This window comes from Sebastes fasciatus, chromosome 3 (assembly GCF_043250625.1).
Source record: "Sebastes fasciatus isolate fSebFas1 chromosome 3, fSebFas1.pri, whole genome shotgun sequence".
In the NCBI taxonomy this organism is placed as follows: domain Eukaryota; kingdom Metazoa; phylum Chordata; class Actinopteri; order Perciformes; family Sebastidae; genus Sebastes; species Sebastes fasciatus.
This window is the reverse complement of record NC_133797.1, coordinates 12,253,461-12,264,869: the sequence shown is the minus strand read 5'-3', so window position 1 is coordinate 12,264,869 and position 11,409 is coordinate 12,253,461. Positions and strand designations below refer to the sequence as shown.

At 40.2% G+C, this 11,409-nt stretch overlaps 1 protein-coding gene across 1 annotated transcript; it reads right to left on the bottom strand.

Moving 5' to 3' along the window:
* Window positions 1–3,159: 3,159 nt before the first annotated feature.
* On the bottom strand, window positions 3,160–11,193 carry LOC141765276 (germ cell-specific gene 1-like protein). Its single transcript, XM_074631336.1, has 5 exons — window positions 10,596–11,193; window positions 7,106–7,153; window positions 5,305–5,457; window positions 4,855–4,966; window positions 3,160–4,206 (listed from the first exon to the last, which is right to left on the bottom strand). The coding sequence occupies exons 1-5, from the start codon at window positions 10,882–10,884 to the stop codon at window positions 3,912–3,914; spliced, it is 897 nt and encodes a 298-aa protein (XP_074487437.1). The 5' UTR covers window positions 10,885–11,193; the 3' UTR covers window positions 3,160–3,911.
* Between the last annotated feature and the right edge of the window lie 216 nt (window positions 11,194–11,409).

Here is an 11,409-nt window from a genome sequence, read left to right as displayed (position 1 = left end):
TTCACTATCCACAAACGTGTATTTTTGTGGATAGTGACTTTACACAACACAAATACAAAAATACGTTTGTGGGTAGTGAAATATTTGCAGATCATGGTACATATTTGTGAATTGTCTTCTGTGGATTACAACTCTTATCTACAGATCTGCTGCGGTACCAATCGGACAAAATTCTGTAAACAAACAGGAGGAAAGTTACAAATGTCATGTGGCCCATAAATCCACAGGAAGCGATCTGCAAATGCGAAACAGATGCACAAATGTGTAGATATCACTTTACATGTAAACCTTAAAATACGTATTTACAGAGTAAGTTGTGCGTATTTGCAAATCGCCCTGTATTTTTGTGGATGTGACTTTACACAACACAAAACCAAAAAATACATGTTTGTGGATAGTGAAATATTTGGAAAAATCATGGTACACATTTGTGGAATGTCTTCTGTGGATTACAACTAATAAAGTCCAATAAAAACTTCCATAGGTGTCTGGGGGTCTTCTTCCTGCATTCATACACTGCAACGGCTTTTTTTATGTTAAATAAGCTAAATACGTCTCCCTGGCAGCTGAAAAACATGTCAGACTGCAGGAGCAGAGAGGGGATGCACATGATGCTGTAGTGAAGAATGCAGAACAGATCATGTTGCCATTTATGGCACTTGTCATTGAAAATACTACATTGTGACTTATTGACACACTGGGTGTTTGTCAAAGTCATGGATGGATGGATGGATGTACCAATAGGAACAAATTTGAAATTACTGTGTTTTTCAATGGAGTCTGGTTCCTTTTAGGAGAGCATAATGGCTGTTTCTGTTCACATCTAATGCAATGAATTAAGGGTTTATTTCGACCGAAACCAGAGTGATTGGTGGAACAGTGTAAAGACTAACCAAGACTGGTTTGATGAGTTTGATTTTGTTTCTGTCAAGTTTGACAGAAAAAAAACCAGAATTGATATGCATAACTTTAATGTCTCCACGGCAGCTGAAAAATGTGCCAGACTGCAGGAGCAGAAAAGGGAGAAACGTGATGCTGCAAGTTGAAGTTTGTTCCTAAAAACGACTGCAAAAGCAGAGAGGTGCAGGGAGCTCATGACAGGTCAGATTTTTGACAATCTGGCGCCCTTAAAGAAGCAACAGGCAACCACCACCACTCTCAAGGCTGTAAAGGCCAGAGAATTACATAACTTCAATGTCTCCTTGGCAGCTGAAAAACGTGTCAGACTGCAGGAGCAGAGAGGGGATGCACATGATGCTGCAGTGAAGAATGCAGAACAGACTGCAAACGATACAATCTTTGGAGGGTTGGGTTTCACTTGTGGTGAAGAGGCCAATTACGTCTCTGCAGGTAAGGGGGAGCCAAAATACAGACTTTCGGAACATCTTAAACCTCAGATTAGAAAGTAGCAGGATGTTTATGTGTGGGTTTACTCCAGGTGCTCAGGTTTCTTCCGGTACATTTTAAATTAGCAATAAAAAAATTAAAAAAATGGAATAAAAAAAAAATAAATGTCTAGACTTACATTTTCATTTAAAATATTTATTTTGTCTTTCTAAGTAAGTCATGTGACCACCACAAACTAATCTTTGTATCATGTTACAGTTGAGTCACAGTTAGATTAACTGATGCTCACATGACTGTGGTTTCTATGGCAATCTGGAAACTATAACACAACGCGATAGGGAAGAACTTGTTATACACAATCTGTACTCTTCAATTTGTTTCAATTAGTTAAATTACCAAAAAGAAATTGACACACAATAAATCTGCAGCTTTTAGGGCCCCTGATGAACAAAGTAATTGCATTTATTTAAAATCATACGGCAGCACCTGAATGCAAGTCTATTTTTTGTCACTAGAGAGCAGTCTCACACAAGACTAGTCTGCACTACTGTCAGGGCTTATGGATGTATTTCTACTGGCATCCTGCAGCTGCCACGCGCTCCTGACGTTCCCAGTGTGGATGAGGCTTTATATAATATGTGTAATCTATATATAATTTGTTAATTTGTTTGTTATATTTTAGAATTACTAATCCGAATCTGCAACATAACTACAACTATCAAATAAATGCCGTTGAGTAAAAAATAAAATATTTCCCTCTTAAATGCAGTCGAGTAGAATTATAAAGTAGGATAAAAAAGAAATACCGAAGTACAGTATGAATACCTTAAAATTGTACTTGAGCACAGTCCTTGATTAAATGTTCTTAGTTACTTTGCACCACTGAAATAAGGCAACCATGCCCATAAAACCCCCCAAATAAAGCTTTTAATTTCAGACCTATACTGCATGCTATCCACCTTTTTTCAATATCTTAAATGCATCAGCTGTTTTTTTTATTTATTTGAAATAATCTTGTTGCACATGCTCATGCTGGCGTTTACTTTGATGTGTTTTATTTTTGGGTCATTGAGTCACACTGTGGCTCATGAGAATCATCTTACGTTAGACTGCTCTGAAATACACTTTCCCAAACCAAGGTCACTGCTATGAAGTCAGCAGCCCAGAGGCTCTCACATCCTTGCATGAGGAAAAACTACTGTATTTCTCTTTATTCAGCTACAGCTGTGACGCTCTGGCATATAACAAAATACCAGGTCTGGAGACGAGATAAGTAGTATTCAAGGTCAAGGTTGCTTTTATGGTCTCCCGAAAGAAAAACTTGTCTTAGACTGAAGCATAAAAAAGATTATCCTAAACATATGACTTGCCTCAGACAATAAATAATTTTGCCAGTATAACTACCATATTAAAAAAGTGTGAAAAAAATATGAAATTACAAAGTTCATACGTAGTATCATAGAAAACTGTAAAATGTACAGTATATTCAGGAAATTACATTTTCCTCCTACCCTCTGAAACCAGACCGACATTACTTTCTCTAAAGGACCAATAACTTCTAGGAAGGTAATTTCTGAAGAAATTGCCGTGTGAATGCTAGATGTTGAAAGGCTGATGCTGCCACTGGATTGCTGGCTTTAAAAGTTGAATAATATCAATAATGTATGAATGAATGAGATGTGGAATATTTCAAGGTTTGTTGAATAGCAAAGCCACTGCACTGCATTGTTGGCTTTAAACTGTAAGAAGATGGTGAAGTAGCAGGAAATATGTTGAAGGAATGCCAAAAAATGTGGCGGAATAAATAGAACATAGGTTGTGAATTACATACTGTACTGGAAATGTGTGACACTATACTAATTACAAGAGTTCATATAAACTTGAATGCTACAAAGCACTGTGTTATAAGTTTCTCTGCAGTTTTTCCTGACATGATGAGAAGTGTGTTTGCAAATGCTCGTTTGGGCTTCATGAGACGATGAAAGTAACTGATTGTGAACATCCAACAGAAAAATTATCCAGCATTCTGTGTACAAGAATTCTGCACACTTACACTTCACATATCATTTATAATTTATATATGTAGGCAGAATAGACACATAATTTGCAGCAAGTCTTTGTGGCTTTATTTCACAATGAATGAAAACCAGTTAACCAGTGACCAACTGTCACCCTGTCTTTGCATTGATTTATTGATTGACTGAAACATGTTTAATAAGGCTATTAGCATCTGAGAGGCCCTCGCTCTATTTATATGGGTATACTTCACATTTTCTCTTAAATCTACATTGTGGTAGGTTACATAAACAGAGACAACACCTTCATCCATGAGATTAGCTCATGTCCACTTTTTTCAGTTGTCAGCTGGTTTGAAGCTCCCAACGTCAACAACACACCCACATTTAAGGCAGTGTTAAAATGAATCAGGTGAAGCTCATGATACAGCCTGAAATCCTGTTAGCTGTTCATCCCGTACTGAATGCAGACCACATGTGGACAACAAGTCTTCCATCCATCAAGTTGCCATACTGAGAGGAATGCCACCACCTCCTGTCCTGTCTGGTTCAGCACTGCTCTTCTCCCAAAGATGTTGCAATGTCAGTCAGGTCCAGAGAGTCCACAGGTATGGGAGTTTTCCTGCCACTTTTCAGGCTCTGGCTGGAATAAACCTCTACAGATTTGGAGATGGAGTGCAGGGAGCATTCCTGGAAATATCCGAAAGCCTCCCGCGCGTGCTCCTCTCGGATGCTTTGCTCGAAGGTCTTGCGTTTGTGCCTGAACTCGATGACGGTCTTTGTGTAGGAGTTGAGGGTGGTGACTGATGCGCCCATGCAGCAGGTGAAGGACGCCCAGGCCATGCTGATAAAAACAACAGAGCAAAAAGAAAAGAAAAAATTCACTTTGTAATTCAGCACATGTGGTGACTCTGCCGTTTGTGATGAAAAATGGTGAGCACCCGTGTCGGGACACAATTCAAATTGCATTTAGACATTTTTCCCTCAATATTTTGTTGTTTGCGGAGATTAGCATCAATCACTTGTAAGTCCTTCCGCTCCCCTCAAGCATGCCGTGCCACATGTGAGATCGGACAATCAAATCATCGTCTCGTGTACTTTTCACGAGGGGTGGCTAATGCCCACCAAAGGTCAAGAATTGTTTAGCCTCTAAAACAAATTTTCAGCATAATGTGCATATTGTAAAGGAGTGAAATATCATCCCCTTATGCAATTCCAATCGCGCCTGTGTTGGGGCTTTGGACACCAAAGCCTAATCCTGCCATAACATGAGAGCTTTGGGCTTTTTTCATTAGAGACAGTGATGCTGGGGAGAGGTGAGAGCAGAGCTACGATCAACTATTTGGGGCTGCTACATGGAAAAATGGAATCCCTCATCTAATCTCCTAATGGAGTTGACTTAAACTTTATTTATAGAGCGGTGCGTCATATGATATTGATGAGCAAACATAGTACGATCTTTGACTTCTACTGTGTGACTGTGGAGTCCTACCAGAAGGACCAGCCGTAGTCCCAGTTGTAGGGCCTCCAGTCAGGTGGGCCGAGGCTGACGGTGACCTGGAAGACCTGTGTGTACATCACATGAGCCACCATGCCAAGAAGACCTGGAATAATACAGACAACATGTGGTTCAAATACAAAAATATGCAAAATAGAATTCCTCAGAAATAGGATGATTTGTTTCCACAAGTACGGATGTATAGTTGAGCCACACAAATATGCATGTAAACAAAATAATGAGATGCTAATCTTGATAGGCTTAAATCCTCATCCAGAGTTTATCATGCCCTGATTACCACATGATGAGATATATTATGTTGTGCATATCTTTTATCAAGTTGTGTGGAAAGTGGAATCACAAACATGTGACTAAAGTGCATCACAGGCACTAAAAACAAAACACTCAAAGCCTCTCAGTTAATAAGAAATAACGTGTAACTACCGGAGAGCACGGTGAAGACGGCAGCAAAGGCATTGAGCTTGAGTCCATCGATGACGTTGCTGGAGTGGACCAGGTCTATACACATGAGGCTGAAGCCCACCACCAGCAGGACAATGTACAACATCTCAGAAACCAGCGACAGCCACAGCATCCCTGCAAAATGGGCACATTTGATTACAATAACATCAAATATTAACATTTTATATCATGGTGTGATATAACTTATATCCGTAGTCAGCCTGAGTACACAGTGTAGTTGTTTCATGCATGTCCTTTGAAATGGGCTGCTGTTTATGGCTGATAATAACTGTGAATCATTTTTTTAATACTAGTCTTAAAACACTGATATCTTTTGGACTAGTGGACAAATTAGATCTAATCCAACATCTCAGTGGTTCCTTGGGCGAGCTAATAGGGGCTGATGTTAACATGTCCGCACTGGTACGCTGCTGATTTTCAGCTGATGTCAGAGCTCTCGAGTCCACTCCAAATCCTACTCAGCTTTCCAATGAATCAAGCCAAGCGTGATTGCATCTCCATTGCAGTCTCCCTCTCGTCTTTCTTCCTATTCAATTGCTTCGCAGAGAGGCGGGAAGTGCGTATTTCTCCAATGACAGCATCAACACAGCTGAAAATCCTAAAAGTCAACACCAAATGTGTGAATGTGAATGTGAATGCTCTGTGTCCCCATGGTTTCATATTAAAAGGGCAATGCCCAAAATTAAAGTTAAGTGCTTAGTGAATTTGGGAACTTGAGAGTTAGAGAAGCAGACCAAACATGATGTAAGTACTTATAGGTATAAGTGTAAGTATTGTGTATAGGGTAACAATCGCCCTCCATAGCTCAGTGGATAACTGTTGATATCATACCTTCATCAATAGGTCAAATTATTTAGAAAATGTGTATTTAACTTCACTGTTACGGCCGGGACACACTGCTTGCATGAGCAGTGCGTGCCGGCTGCGGAACCTGCTGTTTTTTATTTCAGCGTTCACGTTAACAGGTTTAGAGCAGCCACGCTGTCCGAGTGAGCAGCGCTCACTTTTGGAGATTCGAGGTCTCGCCTATTTTTACCACGAGGGTTTCACAGCAGCAACAGCCAGTGAAAGTGATCGTTTGACCGTATATTGACATCATACCAGCAACATCACTACAGTTTCAATGTCTAGATATCTGTAGACTATGTCACAGACATGAAACAAGTAAAGATTTATTTTTAAATCAACACTTCCTGCTTCCGTTTCAAAGTAGAAGCCCTGAAGCATTTTTTTCTGTGGACGGAATTCCTTAATTTGTTAATAAAACAAGGCTTTTATTCTGAAATATTTACAGGACAGTGTTGTAGAGATACAGTGGCTTGCAGGGCTCCATGAATGAATAAAATACCAGGTTTTAATGTGGGTTATTACTATATTTATTATATTACTAAATTACAATATTTACAAATGAGCACACACTTCTTAACCTTTTTCTGTCTAAAATAAATATGATATTTATAATGAAATGAAATGGACATTATGAAAGGCAAACTCTATGTAGAAAGAAAGGGCTGGCAGCAGCAGAGACGCCGCCGGTGTGGACGCCATACGTGTGAGAAACGCAGCATTTCAGCGAGGTAGCCACCCTGCGCTGCTCATGCGGGTGTTACGGTTTTGCCTTTGGAGACTGTACTTTACTGTCATTGTCTAAAGAATCAACTTAAAGGATCGTCGTGTAACATTTCGGGGGATCTATTAGCAGAAATGGAATATTCTCCACTAAACAGTAACTGTTTCACGGGAGTCCTTTTGGGACACTCACCTTTCTCTGATGGAGGGGCCAAGTCGATGAAGCTTCTGCACATCTCACCTAGAACAGAAAAAAACAACATACTGTCATGACTTAGTACAGCACAGTAGCAGTGGCAGCTTTAGCCAATACCTTATGTTGAATTCACTATGTGGCAGTTCAGAAATTAGTGAGTACCCTGTTTGTGGAAGAGTTTGGAGAACATGCGAGTTGTTGAAAAGGTCAGAGGGGAGCGGTTTGGGATTAAACTAAACTCAATAAATAAATGCTCTTAGTACTGAGCTGACACACGCCTCAGTCCAAGTTCTCATCTGTGTTTAATTCACAATTTCTGTCCAGGTGTGTTTAGCTGGATCGGCTTAGACAGAGTATGACCTCCTGCCCGATGACCACACAGCAAACAGAGTTCATAAGTTCCAAAATGAATAAACAGTATTTTGAATAAGAGGCATATGTCAGAAATGCAGCTTTTTGGGCTTCTGATTCAGTGTCACCAGCTGGTGTGTTGGCAACGCCGCTCAACATCTGGCTCTTGTCCTTTTGAATAACAGGTACTTTGCATAGAATTACAATAACAGAATAGAATAGAGGAATAATTCTGAAGAAAAAACAGATGCATGGTAATTACACGCAAACTTAAACACAATGTGAGACGTACAGTAATAAGAGTCCGTGTCAATTTAACAAATGGGATGTAAAATAAAATGACCCTTGACACGGCACATTCCTGCAGATGTGATGTTTTCCTTCTGTCATCTGTCGAGCGGAGCGTGTCGCTGGATTTGTTGTAAATGTAACACTTTAATCAGGTAGAAGGAGGGTGGCAACAGCTGTTTTGAGGAAAAACTCATCAAGGCCCCTGTTACATAATCCTTATTAACTCAAGCTGTCTCAGCCCCCCCCCCCACCACACCCCATCGTACAGCCACTTGATGAGATGTGCTAGGAATTCCTTCTTGAGTAATCTCTGGTTCAATTCTAGTCTTGAGCGTCATAAACAGATGAATGACGAGCACATTATGATTAGGTATAGGCGGAATGGTGTTTCTCATGTTGCAGTGAACGAACCACAGAAGACTAATCTGGCCTGATCCCACCTTTGACCTGAACTTTTCACACCTTCTTCTGACGCATGTTACCTTGGCAACTCATTCTACCCCTTGAGCCCTTTGTTATTCAATTACTTTACTCCAATGTGACCAAATTGCTTTCCTAGTGAACAAATGAAGCTTGCGCAATCTAGGGCTGTCCCGAATACCATTTTTTGGGCTTTGAAGCTTCGGTGAGCAATATTCGAAGGTATTCGAAGCTTCGCGGAGCAGCACGGCAGACTGACATGTTCTTCTGTCTGTCTCCATCTCCCCCGTTTCAGGGCCCGGGACAGCGCCACTGCCGCATTACTGTACACACACACACCTCTGCACACAACAAACAGATATACGATATACGTCTGAGAATAACTAATAATAATTCATGTTAAAGATGAATAATGTTGGATTATTCCTTATTGCATGGGCTATTTTGGGATTCATACATTATTATTACATACTTATATGTAAAAAAATAAAAAAAGATTTAAAAAGCTAAGCATTTGAATAGTGATTTGGAGTTTGAATACCATGGCCACGGTCGAAGCTTCGAAGCATTCGGGTCAGCCCTAGTGCAATCACATTCTGCCCCTATCGAGTGCTGTGCAGCCGCCCACTTAAAGCCTCGGCCCGAGTACAATACTGAATCTGAAGTGAGTGCCATCCTGCTCTCCTTTTTTTTTATTAACTTCAGGCTGAACCTCCCACGTGCTGCTGTTTGCTCTGCATTTCATGCCACATATAAGCAGACTGATATAAATGGAAGGCGATTATCCTGAAATTGTCATGAAAGGGACTAAGTCAAAGAGAGCGACTAATCTGATCTAATCTCTGAATTGAGCGAACAGAACAGAACAGAGAGCCCCATTATGACAAATGAGGGAGTTAAAATGATGAATGAAATGATTTTCAATTTGTTTATAAGTGTTTTTTTTTTTTTTTAAATGTGAATGGTGAGCCGCTGGTTATGCCTGCTGTCTGTCTGAGTAAACTGTGATGATGACAATGATGATCTATTCTGTAACAATCAAAACTAGGGATGCACCGATCAGACTTTTTCAGTCCCGACAACGATAGCGATACCTGGGCTTTACGTATCGGCCGATACCGAGTACCGGACCGATACCGGTGTGGAAGTGACTGGGATTATTCTGTTATGTGTACAGCAACATCAGACTTGACTTCAATATTGCTTTTCTAATTTTGTAAAACAAAATGTGACAAATAAATCCATAGATATAATTTAACTGAATTGATATTAATAAAATAATAAATCCTGCACCAGCAACTTGGTAAAAAAAATCTTCTAAATTAACAGGAATTATAATTCAAGTGTAAACCTTTTTAATGCAACAACAATTCTATTTAAAATTTGAACAGGAATTCAAATTCCATTACATAATGTATAGGAACATAGAATTGAACTGAATTGTCAACGATACCCGATCCAACTATTTGAGTCCCTAATCAAAAGATATGGAAAAGGATGGAGTGAAATATGAGGGAAAATTAGATGCTCCCAAAAACTGTTATAACAGCCCCAAATTAGTTTTTTTAGATAGATTTTTAAATCAATGGTATCAAAATAAAGGTAAAAGAATTTGAAATCATGAGAAAACACAGTTTTCCAACATAAAGGCTTCTTTTTTTCATCATTTCATCATTAAAAACTACTTCACTGGACAGACCAGGGAAGTTATCCTGCAATAACAGTCACTTAATCCCAAAAGTACCATCAACCATTGCACAACATTGGCTCCCTGTCTCTCAGAGAATTGATTTCAAAATACTGCTGCTGGTTTACAAAGCACTAAACGGTTTAGGGCCAAAATACATTACTGATCTTCTGCTACGTTAAGAACCATCCAGACCTCTCAGGTCATCTGGATCAGGTCTGCTTAGTGTCCCCAGATTCAGAACTAAACATGAAGAAGCAGTGTTCAGTTGTTATGCACCAAATATCTGGATCAAGCTCCCAGAAACCTGCAGGACCAACTCCAACTCTCAGTTCCTTTAAATCAAAGCTTAAAACGTTCCTGTTTGCTGCTGCCTTTAATTAAACCAGATAATGATCTTATACTGCACTAGAGCTTTTACTCTTGTGTGTTATTAATCTTTAATGTTTTTATGTTTTTATAACTGTTTTAATTATGTCTTAATGATCTTTTGCACTTTGTCGAAATGTTCTTGAATGTTTATGTAAAGCACTTTGAATTGCCTTGTTGCTGAAATGTGCTCTACAAATAAAGCTGCCTTGCCCTGCCTGCCACAATTAGGACATGGATATATCATATCCCATATAATAATATGTCATATAATAAGCAGTGAATGTCATCAAGTTACAGTGTCTCATGGTGAGGTATAAAGTAGCCACACACACACACACACACACACACACCTTCTCCTCCTCTTACTTTCATCGTGGATGTTCTCCTCGCAGGAGTACCAGATGCCGGTGTGGAACTGTCTGAAGAGGAAGCGGTCGTCTCCGGTCTCCCAGCTGTACACCACCTTGTTCGGGTCGGTCTCGTTCACTCCGTAGTCGATGCACTGGTGCGTCCGCAGCTTGCTGCACTTTGGCTTGGGTACTCTCTGCGTGCCCACGCACCAGTACGTCGTGATGAACGCGGTGATGGAGAAGAACAGGGCGAAGAAGTTCAAGCTGACCGACAGAAAGCTCCTGCACCTGCGAGAAGTCTTCATTGTCCGTGAGGAGAAGGGTGCAGCGGCGCGAGGACGACCGGAAAGTTCATGGGTGATGGATAGAAGTGGAGGTGGAGTTGCACCACGAGCCCCCGGCTAATTTCCAAACACACCTGGTGAAGTACAGATCCCATGTGGCTCTCCACAGTTACCAAACATCTCCATTGATGGCGAGGATACCCACATGTCCATGCACACACTGAGACATCACAGTCTCACATCTCCACACGAGGGTTTTCTCTTTTACGCCCCACGAGTCCAGCCTATAGGACGTCACGTTGTCAAAGGATTTGTGGTCTCTCTCTCTGTGTGTGTGTGTGTGTGTGTGTGTGTGTGTGTGTGTCAATAGGATGCATCATCTCCCTCCATCTCTCACAATTTATCAACTGCAGTATGGAGGACCACCAGAGTCACCTAAATAGTAATAAAGCATTTAATTGATTAATAACTCATTGCACAATAAAAAAAAGGCATTAATAAATGTGTTTTCAAATGAATTTGTTAATCTATAAATACATAATAATA